Raw genomic sequence first — 22,248 nt, 5'->3', positions numbered from 1 at the left:
AATGTCAACTTCTTGGGCTGAAAGATCACCATGTATCTCAAAAGAAATCAGTAGGCCTGCAGTATGGTCCTTTCAGCACTTTCATTGAGCATTACAAAGCTTGGTCTGTTCTTCTCCATAGATGCTTCATTTAGCAGAAGGTATTTCATTTGGTGGTTCCTGAGAGGGAAATCCTTTATCTGACTTTTGATTCCTGTCTTTACTGTCCCTCCACACTATTCTTTTTATGTCTTGCTTTATCTCATTAGTGATGGACTGGGGAGAGGTCAGGAGTCAGAACAGAAAATCTGTTACTTGACCCAATGCACTCTGAGTAAGAGGAAATTATTAGTTAATATCTGGGTATTTCTACAGCTTTGAAAGTACTCCTCTAGCCTTCCCTCAGAGCCCTGATCACAAGTCTGGACTGCCTGATGATGGTACAGCATATTAGTAGAATAGGGGGAGAGGTTAGACCCAGAGAGGAAATCAAGTGACACATTTTCCATGGCCTCTGATCATTTAGTTTTAGGAAAGCATTTTCTATTCTAAATAAGGATCAGTATAAAAAATATAGACACTAAAGTTACATGTGATTTCTGAAGCTTTTTGTATGCTCTTCTGCTACAATCAGTGACCTGTTTCTTAGTGCAGTTCGGCATCCAGAAAAAGACAAGTAAAGTCACTGATGTTTTTTTAGTTTCTCATCTATTGCCTGTTTAATGCAGTTTCCAGTTTGCCGAATACAGTATTTCTGTTGAGTGTAGCAACTTGAAGAGCTCTGTGTAAGATTGAAAGCTTCTGTTTCACCAAGAGAAGTTAGTTCAAAAGAAAAGCCTCACCTGCCTCATAGCAATATGTGATAGTTGTTATGCAAATTCAATTGAAATGTTTGTTTTCATGTTAATTACACACAGTTTCTTAAGATTCACATTCACAGAGCAATGAGTAAGGACTTAAATACGATAGACCAAATTTCTCATGGTCTCACCTTTTCTAGAGAAGTTTAGTGGAGGGAGGAAGGAGTCCTGGAAGTTTACAGTGTTATTTATTGCATCTAACTGCTTATACTACATCCTGTGCTTTTGTCTAAAATTTGTTGTTTGAAAAACAATTTTTTTAGGAGAGAAAAATCTCCTTTATAAATAGAAATTATATTAGAGAGATTTAACCTAAAAAAAAGATAGTTTTATGTGTCAGGCCCTTTTTTTTTGGAAGCAGTATTATTAAAATTTGAAATTGGTGTTTTGTTGACAAATTACTAATTAAACGTGCATTAAATTTTAAATTAGAAATTGCTGAAAGATAGCATAATACAAACCTAAACAGAGCTGAATTTCAAGTTAGACTTTTAAGACTAATACTTGTAAAACAACCTGGTCGTTTGTTCCCCCAGTATTTTTTCCCCATAGAGCAAATTAAGCAAAAAAGGCTTACCTTAGTGTTTTTTAACCAAACACTAATCAAACATTGTTTCTAATCAATGTTTGTTCTAATCAAACATTGTTTCCATATTAGGTGAAACCAAAAGTGAATTAATAATGGCTTGTTTACTCACTGCTATTGTCATTATTGAAGTGTTGCCAATTTCGGGGGGGCGGCCTATATAGAAAAAGTAACAAAAAAAAGCTAGAGATAAATTGCAAATAAATTTCAGCAAAATTGTTTGGTGATTCCTTGAACATTTTTATGTAAAATAGTCTAAATTTTTAAGCATGCCAAACCTCTACTTGCTCTTCACCAATTGAGAATTAAAAAAACAGGCTCTGTTTAAAACAATCTGGGTCACAACATAAATGTAAGGCTCCTGCTTCATATGACCTGATTCATAGATGGATTGAAAGGAATATGCAAAAGATTACAAAAGACAGTCTTCTGTATTATTTGTGGAGAATCATTGGCTTTGGAAATAAGTCTTTTCCTAGCTTGAGGTATTGTGCAAATTTCCTCTGTAAGAAGAAAGAAACAAAATGGAAACATTTAAAATGGGACAAAGGAGCATGGTGAAACATTATGATATAAGTGCAGCAATTTGTACCTATAAATGTTGTCTAACACAATTAAAATGTATCTTCGGTGATTCAACCTATTTTAGTTTGTTTTTCTATTACTATTCTGAGTAATGGTTAATTTCGAGTATGCAAATATATTGATAAATTGAAATGTATTTAAAAGGTCACTGCTTATCATTGTCCTCCTCAAACACCCAGAATGCATTTCCCCATTGAAAATCATCTACAAATAACGTGTCCCTGGTGTCACTAACGGAAATCTCTCTCCAAACTCATATGTGCACAATCTTGAGGGAAAACGTATATACTGTACCATTTACCTTTTAGTTTACCTGGGTGTCTAATGGTTGCTCAATGACTTTGTCTCTCCTTTAGTCACATACAGACTATAGGCACTTTGGTTTATTCACATTATGAGAATTTGAAGATTAACCTATAATTATGGATTATTTTGATGTATGAGTATTTTTGCAGCTTTCCTATATATTTTTTTTATTATCTTTTGTCCCCCTACAGGTTTTAACATAATTGCCCTTATTTTTGTCTGCGTTGGGTTTTTGTCTTTTTCAGCTAAAAAAAAGCTAAACCAGGCGTTTACAATGCACAGCCTTTAGTTGAGTATGGTTGAGCCCACAGCTTGTTGGAACTTTGTGAACACTGGCATTCTATTCTGTATAGGTTTGTTTGTTTGTTTTTTTTATATACGACATTCCTCACAGAAGTATCTGAGCACATTGTAATAGTGCTTTAAGCAATGTGATTACATATTAGCCACGTGTTGTGTTCTCATCCTATCCTCAGAGGGAGAAGCATGTGGAGTAGTGGAGTGTCTTGTTTTGGTAGGTGGTTTTTTGGTTAAATCTTTCTGTTGCAATGTGTTTATATTAGGGGAGGCAAGGTCAAAGAAATGTGCCTTGCACTTTGAGCAGAAAGAGATGAGGTTTGTGATAGTTCTTCTTTCCTGGGGGAGTTCATTCCACAGTCTGACTGCCTCTGAAAAAGGTTGTGTGTCCTGAATAGACGATCTTTACTCTTACTGTTGAGTTTCACTGTGCCAGAGGAGCTCTGTCTTGGAGCTTTAAAAGGTCTTTTAGGTACTGAGCCTAGGTCATAGAATGCTTTGAGACCTTAAACTTGTTTCAAATTCTATGGGAAGCCACTGTAGAAAGTGAAGGACAGATATTATGTGGTCACAGTAGCCTGTGTTGCTGGGGAGATACAGCACAGAGTTTTGAACTAGTTGCAGTTTCCCAGTTGCTGAAGCATAACTTGTGGCTGTAGTGGTGTGAGCGCTCAGTTTCAGTGAAATGAATCCAACAGTACTCCTAGACTACAGACTGAATTGACCAGTTGTGGATATGAACATGAAGTCCAAGGAGACTGCAACATGGCTGCAAGCTCCTCAAAATATTTTCCTGTATCCCACCAGTATCACCTCTGTTTTGCTCAGACTCAGCCAGGTGTACTTCATCCATGAGCTGATTTCATCCAAGCACTGGGCCATGTTGGTGGTAGTGGTGCGGTAGTTATATGGTGAAGGATAGGTAGAGCTGTGTGCCATCTGCATATTGCTGGCATTTGAGTCCATGTTGTCTAACCAGCTCACCTAGTGGTTGCATGTAGATGTTGGAAAAATACTGGAGTGAGAAAATTGATCCTTTTGGAACCCCACAAGTGAGGGGACTAATGGTGGAGGTTGCAATTTCCCATCACTATGCTTAAGGTTTATCCCTCCTAGAAGGACTCATACCATTTTAGCTCATTGCCCTGGACTCCTGCCACCTCTCTTAGGTGAGACAGCGATGTCTCATGGTCACTAATATCAAATGCTGCACAGAGGTCTAGGAAGGTGAGAATGGATATTTGTCCTCTATTCATTGACAGGAGGAGATCATCCACTGCCCCTAGAGCAATTTCAGTTCTTCAGGTGATTGCACATGTCCGTTCCACTTCAGGTGCGTGTGCACCTACTGCACCAGAGTCGGAGATTTTTCCCTTAGCAGTACCTGTCGGAGCTGCGCATGCATCTTCCACTGCTTCATACTGCTGCATGATGGCATAAAGCAGGGGTAGGCAACCTATGGCGCACATGCCAAAGGTGGCACGCGAGCTGATTTTCAGGGACACTCACACTGCTCACTCCTGGCCACTGGTCCGGGGGGTTCTGCATTTTAATTTAATGTTAAATGAAGCTTCTTAAACATTTTAAAAACCTTATTTACTTTACATACAACAATAGTTTAGGTATATATTATAGACTTATAGAAAGAGACCTTCTAAAAACTTTAAAATGTATTACTGGCACGCAAAACCTTAAATTAGAGTGAATAAATGAAGACTCGGCACACCACTTCTGAAAGGTTGCCAACCCCTGGCATAAAGGGAGGAGCCCTCAATTGCTTCTTAGGGCTCATGATAAGTAGTTGGGGAACACTGACTTGCTTCTGCAAGATTCTCCCTTTTCAAGGAATTTTTTTTTCTTGTAAACAGTTAATTAGTGGTATTCATTAGAATTAGTATAGGTTTTTCTTATCAGAGGTTGTCAACTCTGGCAGCTGGGCCGTTGAGACACCCAATATGGTGCCAGCTATTTTGGTGCAACAACAGCACCAGAAATACCTCTGTGCTGGACTCTTCAATGGCCTATGAGACAAGCCAGCTGGTTCTGGTGGAACCTCAAGCCCTGGCTACTTATTTACATCAGAGTCCTGATCAGCCCTTGGTACCGTGGCGCACTTGATCTTCTGAGCATCCAGTGCTTTCTTGACTGGTGCAGTCCAGGGCTGAACCCATCATGCTGTCCCTGCTGCTCATGTCTCCAGAACACCTCCAGACCTTGGCACACCACCACCATGATCAGGCAACTCTGGGTCTGAGGTAGAGTATTATGCCTCTTGCTCGTGGGGTAGACAATGACAATGTCCTTTGCCTTCATCAAGGGAATTACATTAACAGTACCCACCAGATTTCTAGAGACAGGGACCATTGGAGTAGTTGTGGCTGGGGTCCTGTGCCATACCCATGACCTTACTGAAACCTGTGGGACATGCCTCCCACTTCCAGGTCCTCCCCAATTCTTCAGCCTTTCAGATCTCCTAGCACAGGGGTTCCCAAACTGTGTCATGTGTACCCCTGAGGGTATGCAAGATATCTAACACAAGAACATAAGTCCATTAATGGCTGTTAGCCAGGATAGGTAAAGAATGGTGTCCCTAGCCTCTGTTTGTCAGAGGGTGGAGATGGATGGCAGGAGAGAGATTACTTGATCATTACCTGTTAGGTTCACTCCCTCTGGGGCACCAGGATTTGGCCACTGTCGGTAGATAGGATACTGGGCTGGATGGACCTTTGGTCTGACCCAGTATGGCTGTTCTTATGTTCTGTGAAATCATCATGGCAAATATCCTCTCTGCCTTCAAGAGCTAAGAGGACCGAGACACGGTACCATGTCCCTTCTCAAGGCTTATAATGTTTGTATACCCATCCTTCGCCAGGTTCCTTAGTTGTCTCAGCAGTGAATGAAAGAGCAGGTCAGAGTCAACCCTCTTCTACCTAAAAGGACAAAGACTCAAAGAAATTAGATCATTTTGGTAGGAAAAATTTATCCCACGTTTGGTGTACAATTCATATCACTAATCAACAAACCTTATTGGCGGGATACAACTTCTCACTGTGGGCCAATATGCTAAAGTTTTCAGACAAGTTGGCAGAGGATGCCAGACAGGAATTCCGGGCAGTGTTAGATGAAGGCAGTCTGATGGCTCAGACCTCTCTGCAAACATCCTTAAATGGGGCAGATTCAGCATCCAGAGTCATGGCATCTGCAGTGTCTGTGTGCATATGTTTGACATCAGTCCGCTGGTCTCCCACAATAGAGTTCCAGCAGATGATCCAGGATCCTCCATTTCAGTGGTTCTACACTCTTGTACAAGATGGATGCGATGCTCCACAGTCTCAAAGATTCGAAGACCATGTTAAAATCGTTGGGAATTTATGCTCCTTTCTCTTAAAGCAATTCCTCTCTCAGTCTCTGCCGAGATGCCTGTCTTTCCCACCAAGGCAACCTGACCACTCTAGCAAATGAGGAAAAAGCCCCAGGAGAAGACCATCACCTCCTCAGTTTTCATCTTTGGGGGGGTTATTCAAGACAGACTGGAAATCTGTCTATTTGCCTGCCTTGTCACGGACATACCAGTTTCTCCATCCCCTATTTTTTCCAATAGGTTATCCAACTTCCTCTGTCCTCTTCCAAGAAGTACAGTCTCTTCTCCATTTGGGAGCTATAGAAGAGGCTACCTTTCTTCAGTGAGAGTAGGGTTTCTGTTCACGCTACTTCCTGGTTCCAAAGGCAAAAGGAGGCTTCAGGCCCATTCCATGACCCATCCTCCTTCTCATTATCAGTGTCTGTCTGGTGGGCCTGGGATGATTCTGCCCTTTATACCAATGTGTCGAAATTACCTTGGTAACACAAGGCAGCAGAGGATGCAAATGTAATTCCCCGCTAAGGGAAAAATCTCCAACACTGGGGGTGCGCACACCTGAAGTGGAATGGACATGTGTAACATCTGAAAGAAAAGCAGTGACAGAACAGGTTAGTAACCATTTTTTCCCATGTTTTGACCTAGATCCTGATTGTGCAATATTTAGGATGTTGGCCTCTGTTAGATGAGAGTGTGTAGTCTGCCTTTGGTTAGCTTCTGTATGAGCTTACTCAGGAATTACAGGTTTTGAGACTGGGTGATAGTTGGCTATGCCTGAAATCTACAGAGTGGGTTTCTTCAGTGTTGATCAGATGGTTGCATGTTTAAAGGAAGAAGGGACATTTCTTTTTCTGAATCAGGTGGTGGGTATTTAAAACCACTTGGACAAATATCACAATTGTACACCATTGAATGTGATTTTCTTCATGGTTATGACTTGAATTCTTATGGTCATTTAGTAATGTGACCGAGTTGTAATAGCATTTTTCCAAAGGTCAGTATAACAGATTCTGTGCATGAATGAATTTAGAATACTCTAAAGTCACAAGAGACTCGTTCCTTTGTCTTGAGGCATAATGACAAGTAAATGCTTCATCCATCAGCTACTTTTTTCCAACCGAAAAGTGAGGAACTCCATACTTCAGCTATATTTTATGTCATACTTGTTCATCAAGGAAGCCTTTCTTTTTATTTTTTCCACCTTGATTTATGAAAAAATATTGAAGTTGCTTGGAAAAGGCTGTTTTTGGTTTCTTGCAAGTATTTTGGAGTTTTATGTTGGTGAGGTGTCATTCCATCCCAGCAAACTGAGAACAAGCCAGTACTGACAGTACACCAGGTTTTATTCCAAATTCTTTTTCTCCAAGGATGATGTTTTTTCACGCTATATCTTCACACCCATAATTTAGGAATTCACTACAAGGCAAGCTTACCACAAATATTTGTCCCCACATCTTTACTCCCATCTTGGTACAACCTTTCTGTACATTTTGGGTGAGCACAAACTCTTAGTAATCTTTTATAGGGGAGAAAATTATTGATCCATATTTCTTGTTCTCAGAACATATAGCTATACTCCTCCACTCCCTTTCAAGTTGGGGAATATTTTTTCATGTTTAAACTTTTGTGAATTTTTATTCAGCTACGATATAATGATCACTCACTGCTATAAGTAGGTAGCTATGCAGCTCTTTATGGTGAGTTAGTTTAATGACTCAGTATGCTAGCTTTGAAATATTCCAAACTCAGTCACACAAGAACAGGAATGCCAGCGGTGATGGTTCTTCTATTATAATTATTTTTAAAGAACATGGATTACAAAAAACTACATTTTCTTACTTTTTTATGAAAATGCTGTCTCCATAAAACAAAATTCAGACTCCCAATCTGTAGGCCAGACCTGGTCCACTTGACGTATTTATATGGTCCATATGGCGTATTTAGTTTGTGTAGAAATCAAAGTTTTCATTTGTTTTTTAAAAAGTACATTTCTAGCTTGTATGCTGTTGAGGATAAGAGTGAAACTGTGAATAATTTGAGTATAAATTGTTGCAGTTTTTGAGAGTTGCAAACTCCCCTGTTCCCATTAATCTCATTGAGGTATTAACTTTAGTGCCTAATTATGATATTTTAAATGTCAGCATTAACTATTTAATTGCTGATCATTTTAGCAAATGGGATAGAAAGGACTGAGATTCAAGTGCACGTGTGAGAAGGTTTCTGAAGGAAGGGAAGTATCTGAGGCTACGTCTTCACTACGGGGGGGGGGGGTCGATTTAAGATACTCAAATTCAGCTACGCGAATACGCAGTAGCTGAATTTGAACGTATCGCAGCCGACTTACCCCGCTGTAAGGATGGTGGCAAAATCGACCTCCGCGGCTTCCCGTCGACGGCGCTTACTCCCACCTCCGTTGGTGGAGTAAGAGCGTCGATTCGGGGATCGATTGTCGCGTCCCGACGAGATGCGATAATTCGATCCCCGAGAGGTCGATTTCTAGCCGCCGATTCAGGCGGGTAGTGTAGACCTAGCCTGAGAAAGAAAGAGAAAGATTCAAAGACCAGGAAATGGGGGAGGGGAGGGAAAGAGGGTAAGAAACAGGGTAGAAATAATGGCAGTCCTAAATATTAGCAGACTTCCCTATCTAATGATCATGAATGCAACAATAAGGTATTGAACAAATAATAACTAAAAGGTTAGTTATATAAAGTCCATATTCTACCTTAGTTGTTTGTGCAGACCTCCCATAGACACAAGTGAAAGTTATACTGTGGATGGAGAACATAGTATGTGGTCCCAAATTTCTAGCCTGCCAACAGAACTTCATTAAAAGTGGAATTCTGCCTTCAACATAGAAAGACCCAGATGTATATTATGTAAGAATTCACCTGCAGCTTATGGTGATAATGATTAAAGGTTTCATCTTTTTCTTCCCTGTTAGCTCAGTCAGTGATTTGTATGTAAATTGTTCCATCAGACACCAATAAGGAATTGTCATATGTCATACCGATTCAGTGGCTTAGCCTTTCCTGTGTTTAGAAAAAAAGACACAAGCAGTAGTCTCCACTGTGTGACTTTTCCTCCAGGTGAACAAGAATTTTTTTTTTTTTAAAGTATACTATATTAAAAAAATTCCTGTCTGTCTTTGCCATAGAGATGTATTTAGCTGGCTTGTTTCGGACAAAGTATATTTGAAGCATGTAACATGTATTGATCACATTTGCATTATCCTATTAAAATTCAACCGTTTAAAATTCACTAGCAAACACTGTATGAAATAAAGCATTTTTCTCTACAGGAGTTACTAAAGTAGATTATGGAGACATATCGTCACGCCTTGGGCTAAGACACAAACTGCAATGCAAGCCTTTCTCTTGGTACCTGGAGAATGTCTATCCCGATTCCCAAATTCCACGCCATTATTTCTCTTTGGGGGAGGTAAGGATTATTTTTAATTATATACTTTTAATTTTCCTTTTTGTAAGGGATATCATACCATAACATCTAGTTTTTGAGACCTCATTTGAATAGTAAAGCTGAAGTCAGTGACTCCAGCACCAAAGTGCAATATCTCACAGCCCCATGTCTTTCATCTGTAAAATGGTATATTTGACTTGAGTAGTTTGGTGAAGTATTACCAAGTGGTTGACCCACAGTGTCAAAGGTTGGGATTTCTTGTCCCTATTTACAGCAGTACTGAATTAGCATGGAAGAGCTTTGTAGAAAATATTTCAGACACTAGTGCATATTTTGTTTTATTCAGTTTCATTGATGTGTGCATGGTGCTTTACAAACAGTTAAAAATAACAAGTAGCTTAGGGTTTGTCTACATAGCACACTAGTGTGCACCAGCTGAGATGTAAATTCTGGTGTGCCCCAGTGTGTCATATTCGGTCTCTGTGGATCCTGATGGCACACACTAAAACTTTTAGTGCATGCCATCAGGATCCACACAGACAGTGCATGACACATTGGTGCCCATTACCAATGCCCATTGGTGTGCGCTCGTGTACAGAGTAGACAAGCCCGTAGTTGCATTAGACATAAAACATCAAGGGATTACAAATAACAAAGCATGAAGAAAGGAGTTCTTCTAGTGCTTTCTCATGTCCATTCCATGTTAGGTGTGTGCGCACTGCGTACACTCTTGCTGGAGATTTTTTGCCTCAGTGGTATCTGTTGGGCCGGCTCTAACGTCCTCTGGAGACATGCACTTATGTGTCGGCATAAGGGACGCCACCGGCCCCACATCCTCTCAGTTCCTTCTTTCTGTCTGTGACGGTTGCTGGAACGACCATTCTTGCTATGTCAGGGCTTTTTTCCCCAGTGGTTTTGGACTCTTCTTCATTTGTTATCATAGTTTACTGTATACATATAATTAGTGTTAGTGTATATAGTGGTGTAAGTAGTTCCTACCGTCGAGAGACTTCTTCGCCCCAAGGGCTTCTGGCTTCCAGCTTTGTTCCTCCGGTGGCAAACCTATGACAGTGCGTGACCCGCACTCCGGCTACTTGAAGTGTCCCTCATGTGAGTTTCCCCCTGACATGTGCTAGATCTGCCAGGACTTCCGACCCCGCACTAAAAAGTAGACACATTAGGCTGAAGGCTATCTTCATGGAAGCCTCCCTTAGATGAGTCTTAGCGCCGAGTCGCTCCATTGGTGTGAAGTTTCCCCTGGTTTTCACTGTCTCCAGTGCCAAGGAAGAAGCATAAGAAGCAGCACACCAAGAGGGTGCTCACCAGTGCAGAAGAGAGACAAGCAGAAAGAAGATAGCTGAGAGACCCGCACCAGGCCACTCATCCTTGCACAGGCCAGTGATGGCACCGTCGACCCCGCCTAAAGCATTGAGTCCGGTGGGGGACCCTCCACCAACACCTCGAAGCTTCTGTGGTGCCAGTGGTCTGACAACTCCATCGACCCAAGAGGTTTTCCAAGCGGTGAAGGACCTTTCTCTGCCCGTCCCAACAACTCCAAGGGGACACCTGACAGCTCTGGTGACCAGAAGGAGGGAACGAGAAGCAATGGGCTCCTTCCTGGCACCAGCCCCTGGCATCCTTGAGTGGCAAGCCTTCCGTGATTTCAGTGTCATGATCGCCGGTCCCTGGAACCCTGGCACCACATGGAGGCAGAAGTGGGTGCTGCTTTGCCATGGTCTCTGAGAGAAGAATTCTCTTCAGAGTCTGAAGGGGAATCTTACATAGCAGCTAAAGCCCAGCTTATGCACCACCAGACTTCGGTACCCCTCCCTTTGCCGGCATCTGGCTAGTAGGTCACTGGCCAATGCAGTGGCCCTACTGGAATCCCTGGGGGTTTCCCCTGGTGCGAGGTCCTCCCTCCTACTCAGTTGTTTCCGAGGAACATTCTATCGCTCCTTCCCACTTGGCACCGACCCCCGACTTTGGCACTGATCCCGGTACTAACATCCAGGAGATGGCTCTGATGGATGTATAGGAGGAAGAGGAGAGAGCCCCTCCTCTGTTGCAAGCCACTCCTCATCTTCCCCAAACGAGGCTGTTGCAGGACCCAATAACCTGCTTTGGCAGGATGACTTCAGGGCCCCTCAGGACCTTCTGAAGCAGGTCATTGCAAACCTGGGCCTAGAGATTGAGGAGTTCAGAAAAACATTGCACAGCCTGATTGATATCCTGGCTGCGGCAGCTCCCTGCAGGGGACTTTGCCCATCAAGGATGAGGTGATGAGACCGGTCAAGGCCCTGTGGCAAACTCCTTATCTGCTGTCTTCCCCTCGCCCCTCCCCCCCCCCCCCAAAAGAGGGAGAGAAGAAGTACTGTGTATCAAAAAGCAGATTTGAGTACCTGAACACGCACATACGTGCACCTCTGAGGGCCCCTGATGCTGTCTGTATCCAATTAAAGGGACAGGCAGGGACAGTTGAGCACTACCGCAATCATAAAGTCACCAAGAGACTAGACCTTTTCAGAAGAAAGATTTATTCAACTGGCAGCCATCAGCTACATATCTCCAACCAGCAAGCTTTATTGGGGAGATTAAATTTACACAAGGAGTCCCACAAATTAAAATCTTAAGATTCCCTGCCCCAAGATTCAAGTCAGGAGTCCATGGCCCTCTTGGAGAAGGGTAAGAATGGGGCCAATACTTCTCTCCAAGTGGCTCTGGATGCTGCGGATTCTGCAGCCAGGACAGTGGCCTCCGCTGTCACCATAAGGCGTTGTTGGCTCCAGTCTTTTGGCCTTCTGCGCGAGGGTCCAACAGTCTGTCCAGGACCTCTCCTTTGAAGGCATCTCTCTTTTCTCAGAGAAGACGGACACAAAACTACATGGCCTGAAGGACTCAATGGCCACTCTGCGTTCCTTAGATCTTTACACCCAGTCATCTTTCAGGAAGAACTTCAGGGCCCAGCAACCCCTCAGGTCTTGGCGCCTCCAAGACAGGAGCCCTACAAAAGAAGAGGTTACAAACAGCACCAACGTCTCCCGTCTATCTCAGCCTACCAGTCAGAGATACTCCGGTTGGCCCAAGCAGGCTTTATGAAGGTGCGCCTGAGGGTGTTATACCAGTCTCTGTTTCAGATTCACCCCCTCTTGTTTTTGGACTGTCTGACGCTCTTCAGTCCAGCATGGTCATACATAACATCAAACTGTTGGGTGCTGAGTACAGTGTCAGTCGGATATACCCTTCAATTTTTATCAACCCCGCCTCCCCTCTTCAGGGATGCATCTCATGGGCAACTCCTCATCCAGGAGGTGCAATCCCTCCTACATAGGGGTGCTGTGGAAGACGTTCCTCAAGATGTGAGAGGGAAGGTGTTTTACTCTTGGTATTTCATAATCTCAAAGGCCAAAGGGGGCCTCCTGCCTATCTTGGATCTGTGTCATCTCAACAGATCTCAAGAAACTGAGGTTCCGCATGGTTTCCCTAGCCTCCATCATTTCCTCCCTGGATCCAGGAGACTGGTACACCACCCTCGACTTAAAGGACACTTATTTCCACATCTCTATCTTCTGTGGCCACAGAAGATTTCTCAGGTTTATAGTGGGTCAGCACCACTACCAGTTCAACCCTCTTCTCTTCCCTCCCTTCCCCCCACTTGACCTATTGGCAGCCCCTTGGGTTTTCACAAAGTGTATGATGGTCGTAGCAGGCTAGCTGATCAAAGGTTGGTCGCAGACTCAAGTACAGAACAGCATCAGCATGGTCTGAGCCAACTTCCGAGTGCTGGGCCTGCTGATAGATAAGCAGAAGTCAACTCTTGTCCCAGTTCAGAGAATAGAGTATATTGGGACAGTGATTGACTCGACCTAAGCCAGGGTCTTCCAGCTGGAGGCCTGATTCCAGACCATGTTGGACCTGATATCCAGTGTCATGGTCCACCCAGTTACGACAGCTCAGGTTTACCTCAAACTACTGGGGCACATGGTGACATGTACTTACGTGGTTCAGCACACAAGGTTGTGCCTCAGTCCCCTCCAGATGTGGCTAGCATCAGTTTTCTCCCCAAGCAGACACCACCTAGATACACTGCTCACACTCTGTCCCCCTTTCCCCGCTGGTCCTTGCCTCCTGGACTGGTGAAAAGACCCGAGATTGGTAATGACAGGTGTGTCCTTTGTTTACCCCTCAATCATCGGTAGCCTTAGTCTCGGGCACGTCAGACATAGAGTGTGGAGTCTACCTCAACAACCTCAGGACTCAGGGCATCTGGTCCCAAGAAGAACTCTCCCTGCACGTAAACGTCCAGGAACTCAAGACGGTATGCTTAGCATGCCTAGTGTTCCTTCCCCAGACCTCAGTTGAGGTGGTGCAAATCCTGACAGACAATACCATGGCCCTGTTTTACATCAACAAGCAGGGAGGGACTCAATCTTCGGCCTTGTGCCAGAAGGCCATCCATCTGTAGGACTTTCACGGAGCACTCCATTCATCTCAAGGCGTCACATCTCCTGGGAGCCCGGAATGTGCTGGCAGATCACCTCAGCAGATGCTTTTCCTCTTCCTACGAGTGGTCCCTCACCCCAAGAAGTCACCAGATTAATCTTCCAAAGGTGGGTGGACCTTCAAAACAGGAAGTGCCATCAGTTTTGTTAGCGTGTGTGGACACAGCCTGGGCTCCCTCTCCAATGCTTTCCTACTCCCGGGGGCAGACTGCCTATTTTACGCCTATCCCCCAAACCCCTTGGCTCACATGGTCCTCCTAAAGATTAAACGAGACAAGGCAAGAGTTATTCTGATAGCCCCAGCATGTCCGCAGCTGCGTTGGTTCAGCAAGCTCCTGGATCTCTCTGTGGTAACTCCACTCTTGCTCGCATTTTGCCCAGACCTAATTTCACAAGATCATGGCTGGTTGCTTCATCCAAACCTTGCCTCCCTGCATCTGTCTACATGGATGCTGCATGGCTGAACCCTGAAGAACAAGCCAACTCAGAACAGTTTCGGCAGATTTTGTTAGGCAGTAGGAAGCCTTCCACCAGGGCTACCTACTTGGCCAAATGGAAGCATTTCTCTTGGGTTTCTGAATGTGCGCTCTCTGCATCTTGATCTTCCCTTCAGTCTATCTTGACTGACTGTTTGCTTCACTTAAGAGGGCCTGACCCTGCTGCTTTATCTGTTAAAGTGAACTTAGCAGCCATCTGAGCCTTCCATCCCACAGTGAACAGCAGGTCAGTATTTTCCCACAAGATGACAGTTCGGTTTCTCAATGGGCTGGAGGGGTTATATTCTCAGGTCCGCAGCCGACCCCCCATTGGGACTAAAAACCTGGTTCTGTCAAAGCTCACGGGTCCCCCCCCTTCTATCTTGAAAGGTCTCCTTCGTGGTGGTGATCACCTCGGCCAAAAGGGTCTCTGAAATCAAGACCCTTACATCAGAACCAGCCTACACAGTGTTTTTTCAAGGACAAGATCCAACTGTGCCCGCATCCGGCCTTCCTGCCGAAAGTGGTATCACAATTCCAAAACAACCAGGACATTTTCCTGCCAGTCTTCTTTCCGAAACCTCACAAGAATTCTGAGGAACGACAACTTCACTCGTTGGATTCCTAGGCATGCCCTCTCCTCTTATATTGAGAGAACTAAATCTTTCTGCAAATCCACACAGCTCTTTGTGGCAATAGCAGAGAGGATAATGGGGCTACCTCTGTTAGTCCAGAGGATCTCGTCCTGGATTAACCTCCTGTGTCCGGGCTTGCTACGAACAGGCAAAGTTTCTGCCTCCAACGATCTTAACTGCTCATTCCACAAGAGCCCAGGCCACGTCAGCAGTGTTCCTCCCAATCAAGACCTCTACAGATCCACAACCTGGTCATCAGTGCATACCGTTTCATCCCACTATGCCATCACCCAACAGGCCTGAGACGACGCCAGTTTTGGAAGAGCAGTGTTGTAGTCAGCATGTCCGTGAACTCTGAGCCCACCTCCTGGGGCACTGCTTGTGAGTAACCTAACATGGAATGGAAATGAGCAAGCACTCGAAGGAAAAAAAAAATGGTTGCTAACCTTTCATAATGGTGGTTCTTTGAGACGTGTTGCTCAGATCCATTCCATGACCCACCCTCCTACCACACTGTTGGAGTTAACCAGCAAGAAGGAACTGAAAGGCGGGCAGGGGCGCAACACATAAGCACACAGCTTCAGAGGGTGTTAGAGCCGCCCCAACAGATACCACTGAAGGAAAAATCTCCGACAACGGTGCACACAGCATGCACGCATCTAACATGGAATGGAGATGAGCAACACCTCTTGAAGAACAATAGTTAGAAAAGGTTAGTAACCGTTTTTTTAATGCAGCGAGACAATGGTTACAACAGTGAAAGAATAGGAAATACGTTTGTTAGACATGCATAGAAATGCATCTTCTGTCTCTGAGTGTGAGAGTCAGTTCCGGATACTTCCAAGGAAAGTGCAAGAAACCGTGTAGTGGACAATTAAGGAGTAACTTGCCATAGGTAAGGTGGAGTTTCCTCTGAACACTATAAACAAGTAGTGCTTTAGTACTCTGGTGCATAATAATTTACATCCTTTCTTTGAAAAAGAAATATTTTCATCCTATGTAACAAGAATATCTGTGATCACTTTATCTATACAAATATCTAATCCCCTTTTAAAAAATTTACTCAGTTCTCGGCTTCTATTGTATCTAGTGACCAAGTCCCATGGTTAATTATGCATTACAAATACGTATTTCCTTTTCAATTTCAAATGTTACATCTTTCAATTTCATTGAATATCTCCTTGTTTATATAATATGAGACAAAGGGCATATAGGACATCCGAGTTCACCTTCTGTAGTGCCAACCATGGTTTTGTATACTTCTTATTTCATCTCTAAACTAAACAGACAAATCTGTTTTATCTAGGGGGTTATCTTTTATGCATCTAATTTTTGTAGGTTATCTCTGAATCCCCGTATTTCACCTATGCCTCTTTTGAGGTAGGGTGACCAGAACTAATCACAGTATCTAGAGAATGTACATTTGATTGACAAAATGGCATTTCATTTTTTTCCCATCTTTTATACAGTCTCATAAGTAGTTTGAATTTTTGACTGCTTGTGCACACTTGAGTAGAGTTTTTTTGTTGACGTAACCATGATGATGTCTAGGTCTCTTTCCCGAGTATTTACCGTTACTTTAAAACCAGGAATGTGTCTGAGTAGTTCAGATTATTCATTGCAGCATGAATAGATAACAAGTCTTGTGCAGCTCCATATAATATTTCTCAGAAATTAGACACTGACTTCCCATCCTGGAGCAGCAGTACTTGCATGGACTGTGAGATTCTTATTTCCCCCAGAGCCACTGGGAAGCGAATGGGAGGCAGGAGCCAATCACCCCTCCCAATCCCTAGAAGCAGGGCCTCTCCCTCCCCCCCAAACACATGCCGCCCTCCACCTACTCAAGGCCGGTGGAGGAAACTGCTGAAGGAGATGCTGTTTGGGGGTGTATGGTGACATGCCTGGGGTGGATTGTTAGGAAAGCTGTGTGGGTGAGTGTTCCTGGTGTGCTTTCTTCTTACATTTTGTCCTGCACCAGACCCATCCTTGTTGGTTTCTGGAACAGAGGCAGGCTACTTACCTCAGAGGAGTAACTGCAGGAGGATTTCTGTTGCATGTGTGAGAATCTTGTGGGGGCTGAGAGTGTCACTAGAGATGCACAATATTTGACATTCCTGTTGCATTTGTTGTCAATGAATTTCCAGTGTCTTTGTTTCTGATTTTATGTAAACTAAATATTTCTCACCTACAGAGTGACTAATCTTAACTGAAGGCTCGATATATAAATTTAATATAAATATAAAATGAAGCTATTTTTGAGACTTGCGAGCACAAAAAAAGCAGAAAAATGGAGTGCAAAGCAGTTTTGTTTGTCGGTCTTCCCCATGCTCTCCTATCGCATTTGTCTGAACAGCTATACAGATTTTCCAGAAATAGACACCTGGTATTATTTGGGACTAAGTGAGAAAGTTCATCCTGAAAAGAACATTTTTATAAAGCCACCTGCAAGAATAACTATATTTTTATTCCATAGTGCTGTAAAATCTGCTGGTATTACATTTTTCACTTTAGTCTTTTTGTGTTTCCATCCTCTATTGTATTAAATTTTAGTAGTTCATCGGAGGGAAGGGGGAAGACAACTGGGGGCATCTGTTGGTAAGATAGAATGACTTGTTTCTAAAATATTCAGATTTTATGATCAGCTGAAGGAAGCAAGTGAAGTATAACTTTTTTTATATATAAATACAATTGGCTAAACTGGTTTGGATAAAATAACCAGCCCAAGTAATGTACAGCATTTTTTTTTTTATACATCATGGTGCTTCACGTTTTCAAAGCAGTATGGAAAAACCTTCCTATAACTCTCAAATCAAACCTGAATCTTTTGTGATTAAAAGTGTATTTTGTTTTTTGTGTGCCTATGATTTGACTGGTTCCAAGTTAGCATTAGAAGCTCTGAAATAATATGAGACTGGTTTCATAGATACCTAGTTTGTCTGAAACCAGGAAATTCTGTAAAGCTCATGAGAGCCTGATCTTATAAGTTATAAGCTTTGGACACTGGGATGCTTATGCTCAGTTGTAACTCCAACTTTTTAGAAGATTTGTTCATTGCTATTTGTGAATCCAATGCCAGTGGTATCCTCTGTGGGTTGATTCTGTTCCCCCCCAATAACTATTAATAAAACCTGTCTTGATGTATGTTATGCTTTATTTCTTCTCCAGATAAGAAATGTGGAGACAAATCAATGCCTGGATAACATGGCAAGAAAGGAAAATGAAAAAGTTGGAATATTTAACTGTCATGGAATGGGTGGAAATCAGGTGACAAAATATTTTACAACTTTACATTATTTCAGACATTGCTCATCTGTCTATACATAATTTCCAGCACTTTCAATGATTAACTGTACAGACAATGTGCTGTTTAAAAAACCCTAATGTGAGATGTGGCCTGCAAGATGAGTTAAGAGTACCTAAAAAGGTTTGTTGTTCTTCGAGTGCTTGCTCATGTCGATTCCATTCTAGGTGTGCGTACGCCCACGTGTGTGGCTGTCAGAGATTTTTGCCTTAGCGTACCCATAGGGCCGGCTGTGGCGCCTTCTGGAGTGCTGCGCTCATGCTACAGTATATCGGGCACCGCCAGTCCTACGCCCTGCCCTCTCAGTTCCTTCTTACCGCCCATGGCGGTCAGTCGGAGCACCTTTCTTGCTTAGCAAGAGCTAGAGGTTGTCTGCCATTCTGAACTTCATGCCTTAAGGCTGTTGCATATAGTTTGCTTTGCTAGTCTTAAGTAGTTAAGTGTGTGTTAGTAGTTAGGGTCCTAGCAGGACTTTGCCCCAGGTGGGGCATGCCCCTGCCTCCCAGGTTCGAGCCCTGCTCGGACTGCAGCAAGCCTATGCCTCTGAGTGATCCCCACAGTAGCTGCCTTAAGTGCCTGAGGGAGTCACACGAGGAGTGGTGCCAGATCTGCAAAACTTTCGGCCCTGCACTCAGAAGGAGCAGGACATCTGCCTCAGGGCTCTCCTGATGGAGTCCGCCTTCCGCCTGGCTTTCAAGCCATCCAGGCAGGTCGCGCCACTGCCAGCACCCGACTCCTCCCGGCACCGTTCGCCATCGCCAGTGCGAAAGAAGAAGACCAAGAAGCGCTCCCCGGCAACGAGCAAGAAGGTCCAGGGGTCATCTATCAAGGGACCTGGGCCTGCCCACCAGACTGCTCCAAAGCCACGCGATCGTGCCTCCCCGACTGGGTCTCCCAGCACCCTTAAAGGTCCACCACCGACTCTTGGGAGCGGTATGGGACCGGCACTTCTGCCTGCACCTACGTCATCCCAGGCTCCCACGGTGCAGAGAGAACACAAGTCTCCACCTGCTCCGATGATGACCCCGGTGCCTCAGAACCCGGCAAAGGCTCCCCAAGAGGGCAAGCCCGCCGTTAAGACCTGACAGGGGAACAGTGCCAGTCGCCAGACAGAAGGCATCCATCTTCGCTGCTGCGTCGGGAAGATCCCAATCGTGTTGCCGGTCACCTAGGTGAGCTTCCAGATCCCCGCGGTGCTACTCTTCGGCACAGGGCTGATGCTCCCCATACTATTCCCAGCACCGTTCACTTTCTCAGTAGTCGTCCTCTAGGCGTCGGTCCTGATCACCAGCACGGTGGGAACGTTTCCTGTCCCAGTACCGGTCCCCCTGGCACTGGTACCGCTGTCCACACTACGGTTACCATTCAGTTATGCCTGGGCATGGTTACTGGTAGCCACGACCAGCAAACAAACACAGGTGTCAACGGCTCCTCCCTGGTCGCGAGTTCCTTTGGTACAGAGGGCCAGTTCAGCCCATCTCCATAGTCTCATCGGCATTACTGGGCACCAGAGCCTGCTCCCTCATTAGTGGCACTGCAATGGCAGCACGGCCAGTGGCCTTATTGGAGCGTCTGGGGCGTACCAGTTGTGACACTGCCTCCTTCACCAGTACTCATGGGTGGCCTTGACGGAACATCGGGTGCCAGCCCCACCGGTACTGGAAGCCCACTCTGAGGTCAAGGCGGAGAAACCTGTGCCCACCCCAAAGTCTTTCTCCGGCGGTGGTCGAGATTCCAGCACCCCCACCAGCGGTCCAGTCTTCCTCGTCGTCCCCACACAAGGCCGTCGTGGGGCCTTCCAGAGCTAGCCCGCCGGATGACTTTAGGGAGCATCAAGGCTTTCTCCGGCGTGTGGTCGAGAACTTGGGGTTCAAGGTGCAAAAGATGGTGGAACAGCATCCAGCCTGTGCATGAGGGATCCCTCAAGATAGCCAGGGCCTTGAGGCAGACCTCCTCCTCCATCCTGCCCACCTCGAAATGGGCCGAGAAAAAGTACTTTGTGCTGGCCAAAGGTTTCAAATACTTTTATACCCACCCGCCCCCAGGGTCGCTGGTTATATCTGCAGCCAACGAAAAAGGAAAGCAGATCCCCACCTCCTTGACTCCAAGTTTCTTAGCGTCTTTGTTTCTGGATTTATTTGGGGGAGAGATTTATTCTACCGCCAGCTTGCAATTTCGGGTGGTGATTCATCAGGTCCTGCTGGGCCAGTACAATTTTAATTTCTGGGACAGTCTCAAAAAGTTCCAGGAATCTCTCCCTCAGGGTTTGTGCCAAGAGTTTGGCATTCTGGTGGAGGAGGGCATGGTGGTGGCCAAATGCTCCCTGCAAATGGCATGGGACATGGTGGATTTGGTGGCAAGTGTGGTCACATTGGCGGTGGTCATGCAACATAGTTTCTGGCTCCAGACTGCAGGCCTCTCCCAGGATATGCAGGCCTCGATCCAGGACCTTCCCTTTGATGGAGCTGATCTGTTCTTGGACCAAACGGACACTACACTGCACATGTTGAAGGACACTAGGGCTACCCTTTGCTCGTTGGGTATGCACACACCACAATCAGCCAGGAAGCTGTTACACTAATTAAATAATACCAACAGGATCTTAGAGGGATAAGACAAAATGCCGTGTTTATTGTAAGTACAGAGAGAGAGCAAGAAATCAGGATATGCAATTCAATATTATTTCACTACCATTCCTTATTCATTCACACACTCATTCATACAAGTTCTGCAGAGTTGTTATAGTTACCATCCTAGAGGCTGCTCGTGGCAGAGTACTGGCCAGGTAGCCTGCACATGAGGGTGGAGCCGAGTCCTTGTCAGATGCGCATCCGATGCTCCTGGAGGGTGGTTGCAGAACCAGACTCAGTCCCTGAGATTTTGGGTCTGTTCCTATAGGATTTTGTCCTTATACAAGTCTATGGGAATCACTTCATCATGCTGATGTTTGTTTGAAGTGATTATCAATCAGCAGGTGGCACATCCCTGATGGCTGAGTGTTATCTTGTTCTTCTGAGTCTTCAGCCCTCCATGGGGGGGGAGGCACTTGGGTAGATTCCAGCTTGCCCTGCGGGGTCATCCGGTTATCTCCGTGCTATGCATTCCTTGGCCATGGGAGATCACAGTTATAACTCTTAGGCTGGCACCTTTGCTAATTATTTATTTGCATTACACACATTCATTCACATTCATCCTTTATCTTTAAGTCACATCTTACACTTTTGTTTTACTACCTCCTCTTCCTTGACATCCTTATTTTACAATTCTGTTTTCCAGATGTGACAGACTTTCATCGGTCTATTTAACCTTTTTAATACAATAGCAGAAAACAAGCGGGATAATAAACGAAGGGGGTAAGGGATTTCTGCAAGACGAATTTCAGAGCACAGTTGTTTTTAGAACAGCTCTTATCACCTCCTCGAACAGACTCTTTGTCTGTGGATGTGTAACTTTTCACATAGAGATACAGGGATGATAGCTTTAATTAGCTTGTCCTTGGTGCTCGAGCTTCTATATTCCTTTCTGTTGGCTTGATTTGGTTTGGGGCCTAAAAGGGGCTATATCTATACCTATGAAATGACAAAACCATATATATAAAACTATCAATATCTCAACATAATCCTTCCAACCACCGCTGCCGCCAAGATCCTGGCAGCCTCGTCAGGGACCTACAAGGAGAAGAGACGCTAGTTTTAGTCGTCACCCTTCTTCCTCCTGCTCACCAGCCTAGCCTGGGGCTGCTAAACACCAGGGGGCCAGAAGCAATCATTTTCAGGGTGCACCCGAGAGCAACACCCTAGTCAGTCAACCGGATCCTACCTGCCTTTTCCTCAACCGCCTTTCCCCCTACCACAGAATCACAGAATATCAGGGTTGGAAGGGACCTCAGGAGGTCATCTAGTCCAACCCCCTGCTCAAAGCAGGACCAATCCCCAGACAGATTTTT

At 44.7% G+C, this 22,248-nt stretch overlaps 1 protein-coding gene across 3 annotated transcripts in view; it reads left to right on the top strand.

The window, feature by feature from the left end:
* Positions 1 to 22,248, top strand: part of GALNT1 (polypeptide N-acetylgalactosaminyltransferase 1) — a 211,144-nt gene that overhangs the window by 169,008 nt on the left and 19,888 nt on the right. For all 3 annotated transcript variants that reach the window (XM_026654148.2, XM_026654146.2, XM_029912078.1), the window contains 2 exons: positions 9,270 to 9,409; positions 18,167 to 18,265. In XM_026654148.2, coding sequence (XP_026509933.1) covers positions 9,270 to 9,409; positions 18,167 to 18,265 — 239 coding nt within the window. The remainder of the gene's footprint in view (positions 1 to 9,269; positions 9,410 to 18,166; positions 18,266 to 22,248) is intronic.

This window comes from Terrapene carolina, unplaced genomic scaffold, assembly GCF_002925995.2.
Source record: "Terrapene carolina triunguis isolate 2854851 unplaced genomic scaffold, T_m_triunguis-2.0 Scaffold183, whole genome shotgun sequence".
In the NCBI taxonomy this organism is placed as follows: domain Eukaryota; kingdom Metazoa; phylum Chordata; order Testudines; family Emydidae; genus Terrapene; species Terrapene triunguis.
This window is presented reverse-complemented; position numbering and strand designations above follow the sequence as displayed.